The 26,331-nt window shown below is 34.6% G+C and overlaps 1 protein-coding gene across 9 annotated transcripts in view; it reads right to left on the reverse strand.

Annotated features, from left to right (window-relative positions):
• The window catches only part of OSBPL8 (oxysterol binding protein like 8), a 207,104-nt gene that overhangs the window by 92,436 nt on the left and 88,337 nt on the right, over positions 1 to 26,331 (reverse strand). For 4 of the 9 annotated variants that reach the window (XM_078336914.1, XM_009004262.5, XM_078336913.1 and 1 more), the window contains 2 exons: positions 17,580 to 17,616; positions 8,786 to 8,923 (listed from right to left, as the gene is read on the reverse strand). In XM_078336914.1, coding sequence (XP_078193040.1) covers positions 8,786 to 8,923; positions 17,580 to 17,616 — 175 coding nt within the window. The remainder of the gene's footprint in view (positions 1 to 8,785; positions 8,924 to 17,579; positions 17,617 to 26,331) is intronic. The other 5 variants (XM_078336918.1, XM_078336919.1, XM_078336916.1 and 2 more) reach the window with 3 other exon arrangements.

Here is a 26,331-nt window from a genome sequence, read left to right on the forward strand (position 1 = left end):
TTTCTTTCCCCTAAATTTCCCAATTACAAATTAAATTCATGAGGGCAGGAGCTGCGAAAATCATCTTTGTTCTTGCTTTCCACTACAGGACTATTTACAAGCAGGCTAAATGAAAACCAGCTTGATAGAGCAGACTCAAAAAATACTGAATTCCCCAGGGGATATCTGACCATCTGTCAAAAACATCCTTCCTTTACCTAGAAAGAGATCAACTTGCTAAAATTTCATTGTTTCATTTGTAAATAAAATGTATATATGTTCAAAGTTGCAAAAACTAAAAAAATATTAAAAATTTCTGTGAATTTTTTCTATGAAACTTTATTTTCTCTCAGAAATTATGCAAATATTAGTAGATTGTACTGATATTACTTGGTTGTATATTTATTAAAAATATAAACAGTCCTCTCTAGTCCTCAGATAAGAAGAAGAAAATTGTAGTAGTCAACTCTACAGATAAAACTTTTATCAGTCTTGCTAAAAAGGAGATCTGTCAGACTTGCAAAAGAAAGCAGGTTAAATCCCAACAGAAAAGAGCTGAGAAATGAGTACAGGTAATAGTTGATAATTTTTAAATGTTATATTTAAGTTAAAATATGTAAATAAAAGAACATTTTTTCAAGGAAAAAATATTCCTTATTTGTGACATCTAAAAATCAAAACACTTGAACCCTTGCAGTTACAGAGTAGAAGGATGGTTACAGGAGGCTGGGAAGAGTAGTGAGAGGGTAGGGTGCAGGGAGCTGAGGACACTTAATAGGTACAAAAAAAGAGCATGAATGAATATGGCCTAGTATTTGATAGCACAACAGGATGACTATATTCAATAATAATTTAATTGTACATTTTAAAATAACTAAAAGAGTATATAATCGGATTGTCTATAACACAAAGAATAAACGCTCGAGAGGATGCATACCACATTTTCCATGATGCGATGATTAGGTGTTGTATGCCTGCCTAAAAACATCTCACATACCCCATAACGTTTACACCTACCATGTACCCACAAAATTAAAAATTATTTTAAAACCTTCTTTGGTGTTCTTAATGTTCACGTTTCTGCTTTGTTAAAGAGGCAATTGATAAGGCCTGGCAAGAATAAGACAGCTATCTCCCATCTTTGTAAAGATACTTAAAACAAAGCTGAATTATTCATTCTTATTTTTCCAAAAAGGCTTTCAAAGTATTTCAGTTTCTCCTGTAGGAATATAGGAACAATTGAAGAAAGATACCATAACATTTTATAAGAGATTTTAAAATATTTTTTATTTTCTGAATTTGCCAAATATTATTTTCTCTTTCATTATTCAATAGATATTTTCATAGCTCTATGAAGCAACTACCAAAGACAAGAAACTTCAAACAAAAAACAACCGTATCTTAAAAAATAACTTGAGCTGGGTGCTGTGGCTCACGCCTATAATCCCAGCACTTTGGGAGGCCGAGGCAGGTGAATCACGAGGTCAAGAGATCGAGACCATCCTGGTCAACATGGTGAAACCCCATCTCTACTAAAAATACAAAAATTAGCTGGGCCTGGTGGCGCATGCCTATAGTCCCAGCTACTCGGGAGGCTGAGGCAGGAGAATTGCTTGAACCCAGGAGGCGGAGGTTGTGGTGAGCTGAGATCGTGCCATTGCACTCCAGTCTGGGTAACAATAGAGAAACTCCATCTCAAAAATAATAATAATAATAATAACTTGAAATCTAAATTACAGGTATTTAATGCATTAAGGATTTTAAAACTCAGAAGAAAGTGAGCATAATCTGTAATTATACTATTTCTAAAGAAAACAACCTCTGGCTGCAAACCAAGCACAACATTTGGGGGGAAAATTAAAGATAATGGAGGGGTGGGTCTAACTACAAGTCCTCTTTCAGGCAAAACAATTTTCCAACATCCAACATACTCAAAAACACATTTGCTATATGTGTATAGTCCCACATATGCTCAGAATTGACACTAGATATGTCTTACCAAGACAGGAGGAACTGCTTCGATTCATGGAAGAAAGTGGTTTCTAGATCTTTTTTATCTGTGAACCACTTAAATGAAAGTACTCTGTGTTAGTCACCCAAGATCATACCAGTAATGCTAACACTGTCACCCTGGGGAATCTGGTACACTATCTTCTCATTAGTAAATTGTATGAAAGAAAATTGCCTTCAAAGTTTCTTATTAAGTAGTGGATACAGACTCATCATATTTTTAGTGCTGCTAAAGCATTTAGAGTGAAGGGACTTTGCAGGTTTAAAAGAATGTACTAAGGGATAACAGACACAAAACTAAGAACAGATATTTTAATTCAAGCCTAGGTAAACCAAGCATGGTCTGTTAATTTTGATAAAACTGACTAAGCAGGCTAAAGTTTTTGTTTTAAAAGTTTTAAAATTTTAAACATTTAAAGATTAGTTTGAAATGGACTCATATAAGTTTTAGTAAAGCAATACTATATATTTTCTCACAAAGCACTACAACTAAAAGATGGTTTTTTAAAAAATAGAAACGTACAAATAGCTTTTTACAACCAAGAACGAAAAAGTAGCTACAAGATAAGTTATAGCATTCATGAAGCTTTGATAATAATCTCAAACATGACACAGAAGAAATCACCTATTTGCCCATGAGATGAGCTATAATTTAGTCTCCAGGCTCCTTTGGCATTGTCCTTACGTAAAAGCAGAGGAGGAAAGGGTGAAAGCAAGCCTAATTAATCTATATTTCTGTCTTCTTTTTTATTTTTTATTTTTTGAGATGTAGTCTCACTCTGTCACCCAGGGAGTACATCCCAGGCACATCTTGACTCACTGCAACCTCCGCCTCTGAAGTTCAAGTGATTCTCCTGCCTCAACCTCCTGAGTAGCTGGGACTACAGACATGCACCATGCCTGGCTAATTTTTGTATTTTTAGTGGAGATGGTTTCACCACCTTGGCCAGGCTGGTCTCAAACTCCTGACCTCAGGTGATCTGTTTGCCTCGGCCTCCCAAAGTTCTGGTATTACAGACATGAGACACCACACCTGGCCCTTACATATCTGTCTTTCTTAATAAGCAATTGAAATATGTTAGGCTCAAATAAGTCAAAACAAATACCATCCTCTTTAAGAGACTATAATTGTACTCAAGGCAAAATTATTTTAAAGTAAACTGATATTAAGTCTTTAAATAAGGAAAACAATCTAGAAAATACACAATTTTTTGAATAATCTGATTCATGATATTCTAAACATGTAACAAATAAAAATGTATTTTGACATGCGTGGGGTTAATAAGGAGAGTCAGAGTCTCCCCAGCTCTTAAAAAACATCTTAAAATGACAGAAAGAAACCAGAGTACAAAAAAACTTAAGAATTAATTTCCAAGAACGATGAGCTACACTAACTTGGTATGAGTCAAAATGTATGACAGAGATTCAGCCAGAAAACAGGAATAATGAGAATAGATGAAATTCTTAAATTGATTTTAAGCAATCATTCATTATGCATGTAATTTAACACATTTAACTCTCTGTACAAAACTGCTTGAAGAAATCAAACATACCTATTATAATAATAATATAAAGCAGCACATTGTGAAATCCCCAAAGCAATGATATAAGAATTTTGAAAACAGAGATAACAGTATCACCTAAGAAAACCTTATGAAAGAGAATAGATTTAAACTACACCTTCAAGAATGAGAAGTTATTTGGATATGCAAGGGGAAGGGAGAAGGATATTTCACAGTAGAGGACAAGGACAAACAAAAGTACAGTCTCGCTGGCAACAGTGAAGAAAGCTATCTAGCTGGATCCATAATGATGAGAAACACAAGATAAAACTGAAGAGTAGAGTAAAATCAGTCATACTAAGAACCTTGACTACCAAAGATTATGAAGCCTAAATTTACGCTCTCATTTGCTGGTTTCCACTTGCTGGTCCAAATTTTGCTACATCAGACACACTTGGAGAGCTTTATAAACACATATGTTACTGTGCCTCACCCTAGAGATTCTGAAAGCGTGGGGTGAAATCTCGTATCTAAGCAAGCTCCCACCGACTCAGACACAGCCAGACTTAGGTGCTACTGTACTGCTCTAAGCAACAGTAAGCCGCTGTCTTTTTGAGAATGAGAGTGACATCAATGTAGGCATCTTGCTAGTTTTTAAATTAAAAGCTTTAATAATAAAAAGTGGTACTTTCATTCAAAATTTTATCTTTCTTTTTTATCATATTATTTTCCTCAGAGATTTACTTAATAGGACCCATGTGTTCTCTGGTCATATACACCTATAAGAACCCTGAGCTCATCATAATCTCACCAAAATATGTAAAATGTTGTGTTTAGTTGTTTTATTAAGAAAGATGAACTGGTATGTTGTAGGGCAAGGTTCTAGTAGCAGTTAGGAGGCTATGGTACCACTCAGTAATGTAGGCATAAAATGAGAACTCTAACCTAGGATGGCAAAAGTAAGAATCAAAATAAAGAGGTAAATCAGAAGCTTGACACTTTATACCTTCTAAAAGAAAACATAGAAAGTATCCTTTGCAACATTAGGCAAAAATTAATTTAATAGAAAAAAACAGTTTGAATCCTAGAAAAAAATTGGTAAACTGGGCCTCAATAAAATTAAAAACATCTGCTCATTGAAAGAAATCATTAAGAAAATAAGAAGGCATGCCAAGACTGGAAGAAAGTACTCACAATACACATGGCTATCAAAATATTAAAATGTATTAAAGAATCCTTAAAATGTAATAATACAAGCAAGATAATTTTCAATTGGGCAAAAATATGAAATGATACTCTGCAAAAGGAAGATGTCAAAGATAAGCATTAGCAATGAGGGAAATGTAAACTGAGACCACAATATGATACCACTAAATACCTACTGGAATGGCTAAAATAAAAAAGATCAATGATGTAGAGCAACTGGACTGCTCACACATTGCTAAGAGGAATGTAAGAATGATACAACTACTTTGGAAAACAGTTTGGCTATTTCTTATAAAGTAAAATAAATACTTGCCATGTGACTTAGCAATTGCACTCCTAGGTACTACCCCCCAAAAAAATATCTCCAAAGCATTGTACACATAATGGAATTCTATCAAAATACTCAAGAGTCAGAGTTAAAGTCTGAAAAATTTGAACCTCCAAAAACATGACAAAATTGACTGTAACTTAAAAAGTTTGAGTTTTATCTAAGTTCGAAGTTTAGCTCTATTATATACTATGTAAACTTGTTGTAAACCTTACCAACTGCTCAGTTTCCTCATTTGTAAAATGGGGAGAACAATGATTTATACACCATAAAGTCTTCGTAAGAATTCCATGAGCTAATGCATACAAAAGCCCTCAGAGACACGAGGACTTTTAAATGTTACTCGCTATTATTATCAATAAGCTTCTGAGACTCTGATTCTTTCCATTCAGAAGCTAAAATACTGGTCCATGAGTACTTGAGATATGGCAGATACATCAGAGGTTTGCTGGACATTTGTTTATCACCTCAGTGGTTAATCTTTACCATAACCAAAAGCTAACAAATAATCTTATTTCAAACAAATCTCCTCTATGTTAAAACCATGATATGGAATTTCAGTGGATAAACAAGAGGAAGATATTTTGCTTTACAAAAAGCCAATGGGTTGACTTTAACAAAGAAGTACATCCATTATGTAAATGATTCTACAAATATTAATTTATTCATAAACTTACCTAGGAACATTTAAGTGAAAATGAAGATATGACTAACACTGTGGCTGTTTTAAATGCAAAAAATGATAAAGTTGTACATGGGCCATTCATACTAAAAAAAGTTCTAAATGAGCCTCTAAAAGATACTGAAGTATAGCAAAGCCTAAAATGTCAGCCTTCAACCCAAATGGAATATTTTTTATTTAAAATACTGATCACAGTAATAATATAATAATTATTATTATATCAGCTATCGTGGGTGGTTATCATCTACCAGGATTAATACATACATATTAATCCATTTTAAACTGTATTAAAATCCTATGGGCTAAATACTATTATCTTCATTTTATCAATGACTGAAACAATGAATATGTTAAAATCCATGAGTTCATCATGATATTAAAAATACTAAAAAGGCAAAAAGTCTACTAGAAGTAGACTTCACATTATGCCTTCAATCAAAAAATTAATACTTTGCAGTAAACAAATACCCACATAGCCTACCTTTTCTGTAGGAACTAATTATATTTCACATTTTCCAAGTAACCCTAAGTGATGATATCTTCTTTAAAGAAAAATTTCATTAACAAATGTAAAAATGACAAAAATTATAAAATCACCATTTTTCAACTCCTAATATTGTAACTGATTCAATTAATAATCATCAAAGGATTCAAACACCTTTCTGCAAAAAGTTGACTAGGAACAGGATTTTTGCAAGGTGCCAAATATATCTTTATCTTCACTTTCAAGTCATAAGGAAGGAAAAGATGCAACTTTCAATAAAGAGAATCAGGCTATCCTCACCCAAATCTACCAATCAATCTCATATCACTAGCAGCAGGACAATCAGATATTAAGTGAATTCTCATGTGATGCAGCATGAATTACTACACACTCCCTACAAAGTTCTTGCCAAAAAAGCTCTACCTAAATGTAATCAAGCCTTTACATTTAACTCCTAGTTTACAGAAAATATAGAAGACAGAGAAACAAATTACGTAATACTGCAAAGTAGCAATCAAACAAATCTGAAAAAGCCAAACAGTTTATAGGATATTGGCCTAGTTTTTTTATTTTTTTATTTTTTGAGACAAAGTTTCACTCTTATTGCTCAGACTGCAGTACAATGGCATAATCTCAGCTCACTGCAACCTCCACCTCCTGGCTTCAAGCAATTCTTCTGCCTCGGCCCCCCGAGTAGCTGGGTTTACAGGGGCTGGCCACCATGCCCAGCTAATTTTTTACATTTTTAGTAGGCAAGGGGGTTTCACATGTTGGCCAGGCTGGTCTTGAACTCCTTATTTCATGTGATCCACCCACCTTGGCCTCCCGAAGTGCTAGGATTACAGGTGTGAGTGAGCCACCGAGCCTGGCTGGCCTACTTTCTTATAACAGTCAAAGGCACAAAAGAAAACAAAAGTAAACAAGGAGACGCTTTAGCATTAAGGATATAATGACATAACCAAATAAGATGTATGGATTTTATTTGATTTCAACAAACTTACTGTAGAAAGATATGGGGAAAACCAGGCAAAATTTAAATATAGAGTAGATGTTAGGTTAAGTAATTACCATCAATTTTGTTAGATGTAATAAAGGTTATATAAGAAAATGTGCTGATTTTTTAGAGACACATTTTTGGGGGTACATCATGAAGTCTGTAATTTACTCTAAATATTTAAGCCTACCCCAAATAATTGAAACAAAACAAAAGGTTAATAACTGCTTAATCTACACAATAGGTATATTAGTGTTCACTATACTCTTTAATTTCCTGTTTGCCTGAAAACATTCATGATAAATATAAAATAAACAAGTGTAGTTTTAATTATTAGTAACTAATCCTTTTGTTTGTTCATTAAGTCCTAAGTTAAAGAATTCCTCTAAATATTCTAGTGCACAGATAAATGAATGGGAGAAACCGTATCTATTATTGTGAAAATTCTGGTGCACAGTGCAAAAAACCAGGTCCGTTGCATTCTTTCAGAATTTTATCTTAATGAAGCTTATTTATATCAGCGTGTGTATTTCCAGGTCTTCCAAAAAGCATTTTGGCAATAAAATTGCTAACTTTCCAAAAATACCATCAACAACTAAGCAATATATGTTATAATAATTATTTTCATCTTGTTACATAAAATTTTTTATGGTTCTTACAATGCTATATGAAAGTGTTTCCATCTAATATGACTAGAAAAATATCTTCTACTGAAATAAAGTAGAAAATTACCATGTAACTTACTATTTACAAGGTAGTACTCATTTAAAAAGTTACTAAAGCCAACTTTCAAAAGATAATTCATAAAGTTACAACATCAAACCTAATTACTCAAAGTATGACAGAACTCTAAATTTAATTTTTCAAAATACTCAATAACCTAAGTAGACATTAACTTTCAAAACACCAGATTTCATTTCTCAGTTTTAACAACTGGTTGTCACAACTGGGGAAAGTGCCATTGACATCTACTGGGAAGGGGCCAGGGATACTGTGAAACATCATATAACGCATAGGACAGCCCTCCACAAGAAAGAATTGTCCAGGCCAAAATAGCGTCAAGATTGAGAAATAGTGCCAAGGTTGAGAAATAGTGCCAAGGTTGAGAAATCCTGGGAGAAACCAATACCAACCTTCTCAATCAAATTTTTGGAGGGTAGAGGGAGAGAAAATATTGTAATTCTTATGTTACATGTAATATTACTTTACTTTATTACTTTAAATGAATTAAAAATTTTAATTTCTAGTTTTAGTTTATAATAAATATCAATAGATATGACTCACATAAACGTAAGCATTTCACAGTCTTTAAGAATTTTTAAGACTACAATGGAACCATGAGACCAGAAAGTGTGAGAATCACCAAATTAGATGAATAATATAACTAACGAAGTATGTTGGAGAATACCAAAAAAATTAAAAGTCTAAAAGAAAGTGTGCTCATTTCAAGAGTATTACAGATGACCTAAACAAAACAAACAAAACCCCTTATAAAACCAAATAGTTAAAAAAATAATAATAAAATAGTCCCAAAATATAATTCTCCCCTCTCCCCTCCAAAAACAAAAACAAACAAAACATGAAAACCACAACTTCCTACCCTGGCTATGAGGACTTGCTGGACTAAGAGATGGCTGATGCAAATCTTTGGTTGGCGTTGAATAAGCTTCTTTTCCTTGGCGCTGACTCATCTTTCCTGGTGTCAGAAGTTGAGATTCGTCACTATTTGCTACAACAGCTCAAGGAAAGAAGAGAAAAATAATTAGTACTAATGTCATAGATTTACATAATAGTATAGCTAATAACATGGAATAAGATCAAAACTGAAATGGTCTTGGTGGTTATATTCATTTTACCAGCTCAACCCTTTAATAAATTCTCATAGTCATCTTGTCTTCAGGTTGGTTTGTTATTGATCCATGAAAAATTTACAGGTATGTGTGAGTCAAATATACAAATTACAGACATTATAAAAATGAAAATATATATCTAGCTGATAATGAAAGGCGCCCTAAGGTTTTCGGTGTGCCTTTCATTGGGCTATTTACTCTCTATATTTCCCAAGAAAACAATAAGCAAAAGACAGTCATTTCACATAAAAAAAATTACAAATGGCCAATAAACATACAAAGATATCAGCCTCATTAGTAATTGGAAAAACTATAAATTATTAGCAGTATAAAATAATTTTGACATTCACCAGAATGTCTACTCTAATTTCTAATTTTTCATGGAAAATCAGTATGATAACTGTTTTAGAGAGAGGGAAACGTGAAAGTCAGAGATTGCCTTGCCTGAGGCTAAATAGAAAGCAATAGAGACAAGATTCTAACTTAGAACCATTTGGTCCCAAAGTCTGTCTCTTAAAGCTTGCTGCCCCAATAACCAATTTAAGTAGTGCTTTGAAGTTGCTTCTCACCCATTTGGCCAACTTACTAATCTAACACAGGAGAGCAATTCCCAGTTTCAGAGAGAGGAAACAAAGTGAAAACACTCAATGAAGAAACGGCAAACTGCAAGTTCAAAGTACCTGAGGACCTCCACATTCTTTCATTTTATGTTTCTGTAATTTCAGCCTATAAAACTTGAGTTGCATCTTAAGAAAAGTTGATTTACCAGCACTTTGGGAGGCCAATGCAGGTGGATTACCTGAGGTCAGGAGTTCGAGACCATCCTGGCCAACATGGCGAAATCCCATCTCAACAGACCCCATTTTTCAACAGATATTCATAATTTCACATTCGCATTTTTATAATCACATCTTTTAAATCAGATTAGTTTAATGTTTTCTACTGTAATAGTTTTGAAAATTTTATTTCAGCTCCTTAGATTCCAAAGTAAAAATATGAAAACACTTACACTTTTCATCCAAAATATAAAAAATCATTTTTCCAAGGCAATTTAAAAAAACTATAGACTGATGACTCCCAACTTTTTATCTCCCCCTAAACTCAAACTCACATACCCAACTGCCACCTGCTTTATAATCACCTCTTATTTATTTATAGGCATCTCAAATCTATCTAGAATATAATTTTTGATTCTGCTCATCCTCCAAACCTGCCTCTCCCCAGTCTCAGTCTGTGCCATTACTACTCCCCTCTCGCTACTTTCTCAAGCCAAACCCTTAGATGTGTTTTTATTTTTCTCTTTCTCTTACCAAGAGATCTTTTTAAATCACAGATTAGATTTCCAGTATGCAGAAATATCCTCACTGGCTTCTCATCACATTTACAATAAAATCCCTAATCTGAAGATTCAACACAGTCTGACCTGCTTCTTGTTCCAACCTCATTCTCTACTACTCTCCTGTCGCTCACTCGGCTCCTGCTATAATCATCGTGTTATTTCCTCAAGAAAGGCCATCTTGCCCCAGTCACAGGGCTTTCTTTATATCTTTTGCTCCTTCTACCTGGAATACTCCTTCCCCAGGTATTATTAGCTCCTCTCATTTGTTGTCTGGGCTGAAATGTCATCTCTTCAGAAAAGCCCTTTGGTTTCTTCATGATGCTTTTTGATACATTCTTAATTTTAACACAGCATAATTTAGCATTTTTTTTTTAGGCTTAGTACCCACCACTTTACAGTTATTCTACCACTTTAAATGATTTTCATTGTAGCACCTATCATTAACAGAAATGATATAGTTTTTTTATGCTTGTCTTCCTCTATTAAACGTTAAATTCCATGAGGAAAGGAAGTTTCGTCTGCCTTATTTTCCCATAAATTCTCAGGTCCTGGTAAACTTTCTGCCATATTGAAGGTGTTGCTTCCTAGCATACTAAAGATGTTCAATAAAATTCTGTTGAATAAATTGATCAATCAACTTTATATTTTTAAAAAACATCATAAAGTATATGGTGTCTCTTTCGGTTACTAAATCCAAGATTCATTTGATTCCTAAAGATAATTATAAAATATAATTTTAAATGTATGGTACTGATGCAGAGAGAGCTAAAGAGCTAAAAAGCATAGCAGATGGCTTTCAGAAACAGATACATAAACATATATATGGAGTCCAGATATACAACAGAAATAGGGAAAATAAATTACTCAGTTAATGATATGAGATTATCAACTGGTCATCAATATTGGAAAAGTAGATAGAACTCTACTTCTTACCACACACAGAGAAGAGTTCTATGAAGACTACAGACATAATATAAAAAGCAAAACTTGAAAACCTTTAGAATAAGAGAATATCTTCATAAACTTGAGACAGAGATTCCCTTAAAAAGACACAAAAAAGCACCAACCAAAAAAGTAAAAAATCGGTAAGTTCAATTTTAAAATTATAAATTTATTTAAAGGCATCATAAACTGAAAAGGCACAAAACAAGATATCTGCAACACCCATAATTAACAAACGGTTATTATTTAGAATGTTCTTTAAAAAAATAACTTCTATAAATCAATAGTAAAAGAACAACATAATAGCAAAATAGGGCAAAGACTTGAAGAGTGATTCATAGAAGAAAAATGAAAACAGGCAATAAATGTATGAAAAGACATTCATCCTCTTTAGCAATGAGGCAAATACAAACCAAGATAATAATCAATTTTTATCCTCAGTAAAATTAAAAAAAATTAATGTCTGATAATACCAAATACTGAAGAGCATAGGATCAACGAGATGCCTTAACCACTGTCAGTGGAGTATAAGTTGATATAAGCACTAAGAAAACAATTTGAGCTTCTCATATAAAACTGAATACTCTGTGGATCCAACAATTCCACTCTTGGTATCTAGAAAAACTCTTACAGGTGTGTACCAAGAGACAAGAATAAGAATGTTCACAGCAACGCTGTTCATAATAGCAAAGACCAAAACAGCATATTCATCAACTGAAAAAAAATGAATTTTAACAAATTGTGGTATATGCATATAATGAAAATATAGCACTAAAAAGGAATGATCTAGTTCTATAAATAACATATTTGAATACTGAAAATAAAATGTTAACTAGAGCCAGGCATAGTGGCTTGCATCTGTAATTCCAGCTACTCAGGAGGCTGAGGTAGAAGGACTGCTTGAAGCCAGGAGTTCAAGACTACCCTAGGCAACATAGCAAGACCTGTCTCCAAAAAAAAAAACAAAACTTTTTTTAAAGTTAGCTGGGCGTAGTAGCTCACGCTACAATCCCAGCATGGCAGGCATCTGTAGTCCCATCTGCTAGGGAAGCTAAGGTGTGAGCACACTTGAACCCAGGAGTTCAAGGGTGCAGTAAGCTGTGATCACACCAATGCACTGTGGGCAACAGAGCAAGACTCTTTTAAAAAAAAAAAAAAAAAGCTAATTACAAAGTCCTGGAAAATTATATAAACCATGATGCCATTCTTTTAAAATTAAAACCCAAGCAAAATCTAGTAATACATATGTAACTAAAAAATTAAAAAATAAAAATAAAAATTTTTTTAAAAACAAAGAATAAAAAGAAAAAATATATTATCTAGTCATGCTCTCTTGGGGAAGGTTCAGAGATAAAAAAGCAGCAGATAGAAAGACCTAAGATACATAGAAAATTCTAGTTCTTAAGCTGAGATAGGTCAGTAAGTGCTCATTGTATAATTATGCTTCCATTTACATATGACACATATTCTTTTGTATGTATCAGACAGAACATTTAATGCTAATTTAAAATACATTAAAAGAACCACTATCAGAATCAATGTAGGTTTTAGTATTCTATCAGTAAAACATAGGTGTCTATGTCTTGAATAACTTTAAAACAGTCTGAAGTGTAAAGTTAGCTCTATTCACCCATGATTTTGATAACCATGAAGTAAGAGAGCATGCAGAAACAGCAATATACAGAGTACACCTCTTTACCAAAATCCCCAGACAGCCCATCTGACTATTTGTTTTCCCTCACCCCATTCACAAGCATTAACAACTATACAGACAAAAGAGCCTGGAGAATATAAAAATCATTAAGATGTCCTGTATCAGTTATAAAAGAGTAGACTATTCAAATATAAGTTTAAGAGGGACAGTGACTTTTATTTCTGTATTCCTTGGTATATAATTGATAGTCACTAAACACTCTCTAAATGACTCAGTAGGTATTTGGCAGATGAATCACTGCGTGATTCCAGTGCTGTTTCACTGACTCATCTACCAAAGATAACATTACAGTGCCCTCTGCTGTTTGTACTTCAAGTAGAAGTAAAGTAGAAATCACACTGAAATAGTAAATATAATTAACGTATCTTCTGCATCTTCTGAGAACATGAATCCAAAACTAACATTTTTACCTTCTGAAATCAATTCATCAATATAAAACTTGAAGAATTTTACAAGTTTCAAAGTCTGTGTTTCAGTGGAAGTTAAAATAAGATAAAGCAATCTTTTAAAGTCATAAACAGTAATCTGGATATAAATCCAATGCCTCTTTTTCTTCTAAGGTATACCTTTTCTTAAATACTCCAATAATTTAAATGTCAGTATACAGCATATAGTTTTTTTCACTCAATAGTACAGATACTAATCAAGTACCATGAAATTACAGTTGACCTTTAAGCAGTCAAAAATGTACATTTAGGGACTGGGTGCGGGTAGCTCACGCCTGTAATCCCAGCACTTTAAGAGGCCCAGCATTCTGGGGACCTAGCACTTTGGGAGCGGGGCATATCATTTGAGGTCAGGAGTTCAAGACCAGCCTGGCCAACATGGTGAAACTCATCTCTACTAAAAATACAAAAATTAGCTGGGTATGGTGGCACATGCCTGTAATCCCAGCCACTCAGGCAGGAGAATTGCTTGAATCTGGGAGACAGAGACTGCAGTGAGCCAAGATCTCATCACTGCACTAGGTGACAACAGAGCAAGACTCTGTGTCCAAAATAAAAAAGTGAATTTAACTTTCAACTCTCCAAAAACTTAAGTACTAATAGCCTACTGTTTACTGTTGACCAGAAACCTTATACATAACACGAAGAGTCAAATTAACACATATTGTTTATGTTATATGCATTACATATTGCATTATGTAATACAGTATATACATAATAAGCTAAAGAAAATCTTATTAAGAAAATCATAAGAAAAAATACAATTACAGTACTATACTGTATTTACTGATACCATGTTTATGCCATCTATTTACAAGATGCATCATCAGTTCGAAATAGCAGCAACCGCAGCTGCAGACCACAATCTACAGCTAAATATTAAGCAATTAGGCCGGGCATGGTGGCTTATGCCTGTAATCCCAGCACTCTGGGAGGCCAAGGCAGACAGATCACAAGGTCAGGAGTTCAAGACCAGACCGGCCAACATGGTAAAACCCCATCTCTTACTAAAAAAATACAAAAATTAGCTGGGCATGGTGGCTCCTGCCCGTAATCCCAGCTACTTGGGAGGCTGAGGTAGGAGAATTGCTTGAACCAGGACCCCAAGAGGTGGAGGTTGCAGTGAGCCAAGATCCCGCCACTGCACTCCAGCCTGGGCTACAGAGCGAAAATCCATCTCAAAATAAGAAAAAAAAAATTAAAGCAATTAAACTTTTTCTTGTAATGTCATGACCTTTGTCTGCTTCTTGGGAGCACTTGAAGCATCACTAGAGGTACTTCATATGGGTCTCATAGTGTTATTCAAGGTTTAGAATACTGCACGAAACATGATGAAAATAGGTAAGAAGTCTAAGAAATGACTTTCTAAAGCAATATGCAATTTACTGGAGCAAAGAACTGTTCATGCAGAGATGATTAGCATCACACAGCATTTTAAGAAGATACTTGCAACACCTGAGCTCACTGTAGTAACAGGAAGTGGCTAGAAAATCATTACAGTAGTATGATATGTACTAGTTAATGTTATGTAGTTATGATTTAATACTGTATCTTTATGTTTGTTGACATTTTTCTCAACTGGGAATAGCATCATATACAGGGTGTGTGAAAGTTTTGATAAATTTTTATTTTGTAACAGATTTGTGTATATATTATAGTAGTGAGAAAATAAACTAGTACCTACATATATTTTACGCATTCATGATACAACAAACCTTTATTTTTTCTGTTTCTAAGCTACACAGTTCATCTGTGAGTTTTAAATTGTCACAAATCTCAGAAAAAATTTCCAATATATTTATTTTTAAAAATACACATAGAAGTGGACCCATGTAGTTTAAAGTTGTCTTGTTCAAGGGTCAACTGTACTTCACTTTAAAAGATATATGGTCTCTAATAAATGACTATACAGCTCCAGCCTTTTAATACTTGGGAGAGTACATTCTGAAGTCATCTGTAATATTATGTTGTCTATTTTTATTTATATATGCTTGAAATATATAACCTTAAGTAAATTTCTTCTATTCCAAGTAAAAAACATCTCCATTTATAAAAACCCAGTTCCTAAAAGACTTCAGTTAATATTTAAAATGCTATTCTATTTATAAAGCTCAGCAGTGCCATTCAGTTCACCTGAGTCAATGTCTAAATATATGAGGTAATTAAAGAAACTGAAGAATCCACTGAAATCATAACGCCAAGTATCACAAGGTTGAACAACAAAACATAAAAATATTTGAAGCTTGGTACAGTGGCTCGTGCCTGCAATGTCAGCATTTGGGGAAGCCAAGGCAGGAGGATTACTTGAGTCCAAGAGTTTAAGACCAGCTTTGGCAACACAGAGAAACTCCCATCTCTACAAAAAATAAAAATAAAAAAATTAGCTGGGTATGGTGGCACATGCTTGTAGTACCAGCTACTCATGAGGCTGAGGTGGGAAGATAACCTGAGTATGGGAGAGTTTGTGGCTGCAGTGAACTGTGATTGTGCCACTGCACTCCCTGTCTCAAGAAAACCAAAAACAACATTTTGAGATTTGTGTTTTTTAAAATATTTCTACTCCTAATGATGATTGTATAATAAATAGTATTTACAAAATATTGTGAATTATTGAATTTAAGAATGAAAAATGGGCTAGGCACGGTGACTCACACCTGTAAATCCCAGCACTTCAGGAGACAAAGGCAGAATATCACTTGAGACCAAGAGTTCAAGAACAGCCTGGGTAACATAGCAGTACCACATCTTTACAAAAAATTTTAAAAATTAATTGGGTGTGGTGGCACAAGCCTGGAGTCATAGCTACTCAGGTGGTAGGAAGATTCCTTGAGCCCAGAAGTTCCGTTCAAGGTTGCAGTGAGTTATGATCATGCTACTGTACTCCAGTCTGAGTGACAGAGTGAGTCCTCTGTCTCTAAAAAATAAGAATTAAAAAAAGGAATTTACATATTACTTTAAATCCTCTCTTTCTAGAAAACAAAATACATATATACTACAACCAGTTAGAGAGAAACAGCAACTGATCTAGACTAAAAATGTTTATAGTTAGAAGAAACCTTTACCACTATCTCATTCAGTTCCTTTCCTAGATCAATGAAATATAAGTCCCAGAACAGTAAACTGACTTGCAATAATCAGATAATTAAGAATTAATAATAAAACTTAATATAATTTCCTATATTGCTAATCAATAAAATTAAAACCTTTACCTTATTAATGATGCAGTCAAATTTTAACTGTTCAGTTATACTTGAATGCAGCAAACAAACAGTTTCCTTCTATTTTTGAATAACAGTAGAAGGAGACACACTGGACTAGTAACCAATTCTAACTTCTTGGATATTTGTGCTATCCTAGCTTCAGGCTCTCCTCTACAAAATTAATGCTTTATTAGATAATCTCTGAGGTTCCTTTCACCTCAGCAATTCTATGATTTTTAATATAAAAATTGCCCCTCTTACTCCCTAGCTAGACTATAAAAATTTTTAGGGGCAGGAATCATGTTTTATTCATTATGTTGAATAACTTCAAAAGTTGGCACAGTGTCTGCCATTCCCTGCCCTAAAAAGCTCAGTAAAATCTGTTGAGGTGATTTGCATATAATTTTCAAGGACACATCTTCTAAATCCCTAAGGTAAAACATGTTTCACTTCTAAAATACCCAAGTATAAAACAATTTTCATACTCAAATGATTATGTAAAAATTCTGACAAAAGTGTTTCTCCCTTTCAAATGGCAGTGACATCCTTGTGCTACATCTATGCCTTGTAAGAACTGTAGGAAGAAATACTATGAAGAAGAGTCCCAAATTATAAGTTAGATAACTAAGTAAATAATGCATCGTTAGATAATCAAGACATAAATATACAATTTAAATTGTATATTTCAGATATACTGTCTGTATATTTCAGATGGACAATAAGAACAGATGGGCACCGGGTACTAAATGACCATTTACATTCTTTACTTTGTATTTCAATTCCTGGAAAGAGAAGTAGAAGATTTAATAATTCAAAATGGAAACACCATTTGGCTTTCATAATAATTACACAACAAAATATTATCATGTCCCCAAACAAGCTGTTCAAACTTTAGCTACTTACTTGATGGCCCAAGGACATCTTTGCTATCACCAAGAAGCTTTTAATGCAGGGTAATTGAGCAGCAAACAAATACAGTCCAAATCAGGAAGAAGCAAAATGCATCAGGATGGAAACAGCAGTGAAACAAAAGGACAAGGAAAATAGCATTAGTTTATAAGTAGAAAGCACATGCACATCAATATTAATAATCGTAGTAATTTACAAGAAACTTCCTTTTCCACACATAAAAAAAAATCTTGGATTAAGCAGTATCAAATATTTGTTTTGTTTTTGGAAAATGAAGGTGGTAAGAGAAAAATAGAATCACCTAAGTATTTCATTTTTAAAATTAAGTCAAAAATTACTTTCAATTATAATTCAAGATAAGAGTTAGTAATGGTAAAAAATACGTAGGAATTTAAGCAATAGCCAAGTTATGCATTCCTTAAATTTAAGGTGGTTTATAAATATATAACACCCATGCACTATTAAAAATTAGTTCTGCAGGCCGTAAAGCACTTAACACTACATAGAGATTTAGTATGTTTCTTCCACAAAAGAGTAAGGAACATTTATTATTTGTTATATGCCAAGCATTGTGTGAAAAGCTTCTACAGAGACATAACAAAGTAACAAATTTATTCTCGAATAGCAAAAAAAGAGAGAAATATTCATTAGAAAGAAGTTTTATTAAGTCAGACAAAATTTTCTTAGGGCCCAGTACAAATCAAGCATAATATTTGGAGTTACTGGTCTTTGGGAAGTCAGAAGACCCAACTCTTGAATGAAGAGCTTGCAATCAACTAAAAGAAACCGGAAAAAGGCTGCTGACCTTTTGTTTAGTAACTATTTTAACATAAATTACTCTAAATGTTGCCTATAGACAGGTGCTTTGGTTCTGGTAGGAACAGAGTTCTCAGCTCTCCTTCACTTTAAATACCAAATACAGTAACATATCAAAACAAATGCAATAACAGAAACAAAAAATTCCCAAGAATTACATTATTTGTTGGTCTTAAAGATACTTGAGGATCTTAATTGACTGTGACAAAACAAGTTAGCAGTTGTCTGCTTGCTTTGGGCTTTTGTCACCTCCTTGAATAAAATCTTGGAGTGGTGGCTTTTCACAGTACTTGAAATGGTCTTCTAATGCCTTGAAGGCATTTGCTCTACTGGTGTTTGTACAGTAATCCCATTTAATCTCATTCTTTTAGTTTTACAAACTAAAGTTGACAAAGTTATATTCTCCTAGGCTCAAGAGATCCTCCAGCCTCAGCCTCCCAAAGGGCTGGGATTACAGATGTGAACCACCACACCAGGCCCTAAATCACTTCTAATGAACAGAATACAGTCAAAGTGATGGGATGTCTCTTCTGAGATGAGATTATAAAGAGACTATGACTTCCACCTTGCATGCAGTCTCCCAGTCTTTTGTAGTTACCCTGGGGAAAGTCAACTGTCACTTCACATATCAGCTTTGTAGAGAAGCCACTAAGTGAAAGAACTATGGTGTTAGTGAGGTCAGCCAAAACCACTAACTGCACTTGGAAACAGATCTCCCACCTCCTCAGTCAGTCAGTTTGTTTGTTTGTTTTGAAATGGAGTCTCCCCTGTTGCCCAGACTGGAGTGCAGTGGCACCACTTTGGCTCACTGCAACCTCTACCTTCTGAGTTCAAGTTATTCTGCCTCAGCCTCCCTAGTAGCTGGGACTACAGGTGCATGCCACCATGCCCAGCTAATTTTGGTATTTTTAGTAGAGACGGGTTTCACCATATTGGCCAGGCTGGTCTCGAATTCCTGACCTCATGATCCGCCTGCCTTGACCTCCCAAAGTGCTGGGATTACAGGTGTGAGTCACCATGCCCCGCCTAGTCAGTCTTTCAGTTGAGACTGCAGCAGTGCTCAATATCCCCACTATCTTGACTGCAACTACATGACAGACTAAGACCTCTAGCTAAGCTGCTCTTAGATTCTGATCCATGGAAATTCTGAGATAATAAATGCCTGTTGCTTTATGCCAATTAATTTTTAGATAGTTTGTTATGTACCAATAACTAACATAATACTGGAAAACTGGAATAAAGTTAAGCTAACAAAACAACTGTGGCAAACTTTACAAATGCTTCATAGACAACCTCTAAGAAGATCTTCCTGAATTGATATGAATAAGTATGTAGTTTCCCTAGATTTATCAGTAACTTCCTAAAGAAAAGCAGTGGTTCTAATCATATGTATACATAGCTGACAGTATTTAATTTCACAAGGCCAGTCATGTTTGAAGGTTTTATAGTTCATCTTCTATTTAGAGTGAAAGATTAATAAGCTCAGCTTTCATTGTACAGCTCTGTTATAGTCTCATATTCTGTCAGTTTACAGCACTATGTCAACTGCTATACAGCTGTATTCCTTGTTTATTCCCAAAAAATAATCCCTAGCATATACAACAACTACTGAATATTTGCTCCAAAAGCATTCAAGCATAGTTACTCATGACATTATCCTCAAGCATGTCCATGTTATATAAATCTGATTCTATTGGATCAATCCTATTTTTTTCAAGTTGAGGCACTGAACAATAATCAAAACAAACATTGTTTTTTCCAATCATTCATTCATCCATTTAACAAATATTTACTTAGTAAATACTGGTGACATACATCATTTAGACACTAAGGGAAACAGCAGTAAACAAAACAGACAAACATCCTGCCCTTGGTACTTATGTGGACCAAGGTGTTAGCAGTGAAGGTGATAAGAAGTAGTTGAGTTTCCAATATATTTTGAAAATAGAGCAAACAAGATTTCCAAATAGACCAAAACTGAGATAAAAGAAAAAAGGCAGAAACAAAATGACATCAAGTGTTGGGGTCTGAGCACCTGGAAGGATGGAACTACCATTATCTGATACAGAAAAGATAGTGAGAGCAGCTAGTTTACAAGGAAAAATATAAGGAGCTCAGTTTGGGTCATATTAGGTTTGAAATGCATGTCAGACATGCATCCAAGTGAAAATGTCAAGTAAGCAGTTGGAGATATAAACCTGTACAGAGTAAGGTTCGGGCTGATAAGAAAAATATGAATTATGATATGTATGAGAGTTACATTATATCTGAATTGCTTAATCACAAGACACCGAAAAATGCCATAGGATAAAAGAACAGGCCCTAGAAAAACATATATTATAATGGACAACACAACTAAGTAACACACTCAAGCACTGTAAATGCAAAGCTGAACACAATGAAAAATAAGCATGGCTTCAGAAACCTTCCTCAAAAGGATATGGATACAAAAGCACTAAACTGGGAGTCAACTGAAATCATTCTTCCAGAGTGGCTTGTAAATGATGCCAATGGGAAACAAGACATAAGTACCTGAGGATTACATACCAAATTTACAAAGTAACATACATCACTGAAGTGTTCTGCACATGGTTAAACTGCACACTAATTTCTTATTCTTACCATTTTTAGGACCTGGGTCAAATTTGTGCAGTATCATGTTGTATTACACATAAATAAAAACAATGTAAAATTGATGAGGAAACACTCTACTCAATTACCTTGTACAACATTTAAAAAGTAAAAAGCTAGGCACTTTTCTTGGTTTCTGTTAAAGAACTTAAATACAGCTAGAATCTCAGAGAATCCAAGAACAGCTTCTCAGTTTATTCAGAAAAAGGTCATCATGGGTGCCTATAGCCCCAGCTATAAGGGAGGCTGAGGCAGGAGGACTGCTTGAGCGCAGGAGTTCAAGGCTGCAGTGTACCATGATCCATGATCACACCTGTGAACAGCCACTGCACTCTAGCCTGAGCAACATAGTGAGACCCTGTCTCAAAAGAATAAAAAAATTTCTCTAATTGACTCTATTTAGAGTAACTTATGTTTACCATTATACCATAGACAGTGTCCACACAGTTATCTCATTAATTTTGTTATATAAAAGTATATCAATAATTAAATTTTCAGACATCATACTATCGAAGTATTTAAAAGTATGAAATATTTATAGCCATTACCCAAATCTTTGCTGATTTTCAGAAATAGAGCACTATGCAAAAAAAACATGATTTTACTATATGTCTAAATATTTGCTACCTCATCTATAATTAGCATTAAATACATAATCTTTAGGATATATAAACATCTTCATTCTGGGAAACGTCTCAGTCTCAAACCACAATGGAAGGTCACCCTAATAATACAGAAGTAATCCCATGCAATCTTCAGCTTTGATTCCATTCCCTTTGGCACAGCACTTCCCTCTTAATATGCATCATGGCTTGATTTAAGTCATCTGACTCATGACAAAGAGCTCATCAAGCACTGATGTAGCTAGTGGCACCGCTTCACCCAGTAAAGTTGGTCAAGTTGTTACAGAAGCAATCCTGCTGCAGCTGGCTCCGAAAAACGACAATTCAGATGGATTATGTGAAATATCCGAAGAGTGCTCTATTTAGTGTTATCATAGGCCCTTAGAAGAAGAAACTTCACAGAGAGCTATACAAGTGCAGCTGAGAACTGTTTGTTCTTTGAACAGGAGTCATCACTCTACACTTAGCTGAATGTTTAATATTCCTGTAATCATCTGCAAAACACACTTGTGCACATTTTACCCTTGAGTTTCATGGGAGAGATTTTAAAGAAGTACGTTTCTGGGAACTACAGCTTATTATTGTTGGATAAAGAAGATAATCTAGCCTGCCAAGCAGTTATTTTAAAATAACCTAATTGCACTTTTGATCCAGCAATTCCCCTTCTAGGAATATTAATAAGAGGATCATATAAAATGTTCAAAAAGATGTGTCCATGGATATTTACCACAACATCATTTACAGTAATCTAAAGAAGTAATTTGTTTTAAACAAGGTAATAAAATACCTTCACACAATGAACTAGCATATAGTTATTAAAGTTTCTTTTTCCAGCCAGGTACATGGCTCAAACCTGTAACCCCAGCACTCTGGGAGGCCAAGGCAAGAGGATCACGTGAGGTCAGGAGTTTGGGACCAGCCTGGCCAATCATCTCTACCAAAAATACAAAAATTAGCCAGGCTTGGTGGTGTGCGCCTGTAATCCCAGATTCTCGGGAGGCTGAGGGAGGAGAATTGCTTGAACCTGGGAGGTGGAGGTTGCAATAAGCCGGGACTGCACCACTGTACTCCAGCCTGGGTGAATGAGTGAAGACTCTGTCTCAAAAAAAACACAAAGTTTTTTTTCCACCTACTAAAACACATCCATTATATATATTGACTTTTAAAAGTAGGTTATAAAGAAGCTTATATGATATGATCCTACTTTTATAAATTTTCTTATATATATATATACAAACGTAGGAAAGATGCTGCCAAAATATTAACAGTAGTTAACTTTACGAGGTAGGATTTTATTGTTTAAGTATGGTACAGTTGTATGCATTATTTTTACAGTCAAAAAAAGAACTTATTTACATTTTGGAAAAAATATAAACAGTTTTTAACTGATATTTTTAATCTACACTAGCTGTTTCTTATTATGACATAATTAACTATGATTAAGTACAGTGGGAAGCATATTTTAAGAATCCAACTTGAAATCCTAAAAAGATACAAAAATGTTAACATGTTCCACGCAGCACCGTATATTACTGTCTCTTGAACTTCAGCAACTTCTGAATATGGCAAGCTCTAAAAAGAAAACAAATTTTCTCGGGAGTGATTTAATCTCATACACTTGAATTAAACCTGGAGAGCACCCAGAATTTATCAAATGAATTAAGTGGTGCAATAATCTTTTAAGTAATAGTCATTTTTCAAAAGGTTTAATATTACTTCTACACTGAAAACTGAATCCTTTTTAAATAATTGTTTTAATCTTGAGGCATCAGGAAATTACAGTTAATTTCCCAACCTGTGGTGTCCTCTCTGGTACTGGCCTGGTAGTTTTCCACACTTTATATCCTTCTTTTATATATTCAATCCTATCAGCATTTTCATGTAAGCCTCTTTTGGTTTCTAATACCCCGCTGCTCTGGCTTCCCTTCTATTTTCCTGCCTCCAAACTTTTTCTTCCCATTCAATAAGTGAATGGCCATTACCAGGGCTCAGCCTCAACTATTTGTTGTTCTTCCTCTATCTACTCTTTTCCTGAAGGTTTCACTGATGCTTCAAGGCTCATTTATTACCTATATTCAGATAACTTCCTAGTTTGCTCTTCATCCCTAGCATATCTCCACAACTTCAAAACATTTCTATCTATATGTTTGGACATTACTGCATATTAACTTCTAGTTCTAAAATTTTAACAAAGGAAGGGCTTTACATCTTTATATCAGAGATAGTACTCAGCTTTCTCTCAGAAACCAGCTTCCACGCTGATTTGCCCCCATCTTTCTTTCAAACACTCAGGCATAAACCCTTGATTCATCTGAGACATTTCTCCCAACAATTGATTAAACTATTAAATTCTGATTCTTTTTGCCTCCAGTGTCTATTTCACATTCAGTCCTTTTTTTCACTTCCCATTAGTGGCCCCATGTCCGACCTGCATCACCTCATGTGTCAACTTCTGCATCTCCCTTTCAGTCCATGTCCCTGCATGTAGTCTCAGCCCACTTATTCATTTACTATGCTACATACTGGAATTCAAAAACATGATAAAACATAGTCCCTACTGCCAAGATCACCATACATGGAAGACAATATGTATTATAATTTATTCAACACTGAGATAAGTTATCTCAAGTCTACCCAACATTACTCATTCTTCAAGCTATCCCATCAATGTCACTTAACTTCTTTCTGTGAGGTTCTCTCCTTTGTAAATGCACTAATTATTAAAGCTTAAAAATTTGTAATTATTAAACCTTACAATTTTCTGGAATTGTTATGAGGTTTAAATAATGCCTCTGGAATTGTTATGAGGCTTAATAATTGTTTACTAATGGAATGGAATGGAATGGCTTAATGGAATAGAATGAGTATTCTATATAAATTTGTTTTGAAAATCAGTATACAGACACAAGGCAGAATTACTCAGTATTACAACATATTATAAAGACTAAGAAAGGATACAGAAAGAAGTGATTAATTTACCAACTTAATTTTCTGGGCAGTCACTCTGGCCTCATTTCTCCTCCACTCAAGAATATCTGGTGGCACTCCCTAGTCTTTCAAAAATAATCCCCAAACACTGATAGTTAAAATATTTTACAATTTGGCCTAATTATCCAACCCATAGAAATAATAATTTTCTACAAGGAAGTCTCATGTCTCCACTTAACTCAAACTCCACTTAGCTAAAATTCTATTCAGTAAAACTGCTTGCTGCTTAAAGTGCTCTGTAATTTTCTCCCCACTTTCTTTTTGCTACCCTACTCAATAGCTTGAAATTTTACTATGTATTTTCTGTCGTTCTCTACTCAAATGTTAGCTCCACTGGGGTATTTTGTCTACTTTATTCACTGCCCTATCTGTTAAAACTAGAACAGAGCCTGGCACCATTGTAGACAATGAACAAACCCCTTACCTTGAAAGCTCAAATTGCCAATTGTGCTACCTATGTTCAAGCTGAAGTTATTGTTCTCCAGCTCTGACTTTCTAATAATTAGTTATCACATAGTATTGCCTCTTGCTATATAAATAAATAACTCAATTGTTATTTAACTTTTCTCCACTATTATAATGGTCTAGTACACTGCTGTCAAATAGAACTTTCTACAACAATGGAAACAGTGTGCATAGAACTTTTAATTTAATTAGGTTAACTTTAAATTAGTTATGTGTGGAAAGTGACTACACTATCAGACAACTCAGGTCTAGCACAACCTTTACCTTTCCCTAGCTCAACCTAACACTGACCACTCTAACATTTGTCACTGCTGACCACTCATTTTCTGAAAATTCTGCCCTTTCTTAGTTTCCAAGCTATTTTCTCTTTCTCCTCCCTCTCTAAACTTGGCTCCTTTGCATCCTAGAATCTCGTTTCCATTCAACATGATTTCCCCGTATGATCCATTGACTTGATTTTTTAAAGGGATCAGTTTACCACTAACTCCCCAAATCAGTTTCCTACCTTGCCCTCTCCTGAGCTGCAGCCCCTCAAGGCCATTCCAATGATTCTCCAGGTGAATTCATTCTTCTTATATATAGCATGACATCCTTGGTAAGGGATTTCCTGACTTCCCACTGCCGGCATAACAAACAGATAGTCCATCTGTCTTGTCATTGCATCCTTCTATTATCAGGTTGGATTGCAGGGGAAAGCCCACAGAGCTCCATGTGTTCCTAGCACACTGACCCTGTACTTCCATCTTACTGACTGGGAAGGAGGAAAGACCTTCCACTCAGCCTTTCCCACAACCCCGAATGCTTACAGTCTAACCACCACTGCCTGTCCAATTGATAGGCAAGCTTTACACTTAGTTCTTATTTCTGCTTAGAAAACTTACTTTAGGATTCTGCTCAAAAGCTACTTCATCAGAATACTTCTACAATAGTCCCAAGAACAGCACTCATCCCCTCTTCTGTTACTCTATATCCTTTTACCCTGCTTTATTTTTCATCACAGCAATCATCCCATAACACAGTTCGTATTTATATATTTTTCTGTCTTTCTCCACTCAAATGTCAGCTCCACTGGGGTGGGAATTTTGTCTATTTTGTTAACTGCTATATCCCTTAAAACTAGAACAGAGCCCGGCACCATTATAGACACTCAACAAATACTGAATGAATAAATATAAGAATGGGGGGAAAAAGGCTTAGTAATTATAACCCTAATACCTAGCAAA

Source organism: Callithrix jacchus, chromosome 9 (assembly GCF_049354715.1).
Source record: "Callithrix jacchus isolate 240 chromosome 9, calJac240_pri, whole genome shotgun sequence".
NCBI lineage: Eukaryota > Metazoa > Chordata > Mammalia > Primates > Cebidae > Callithrix > Callithrix jacchus.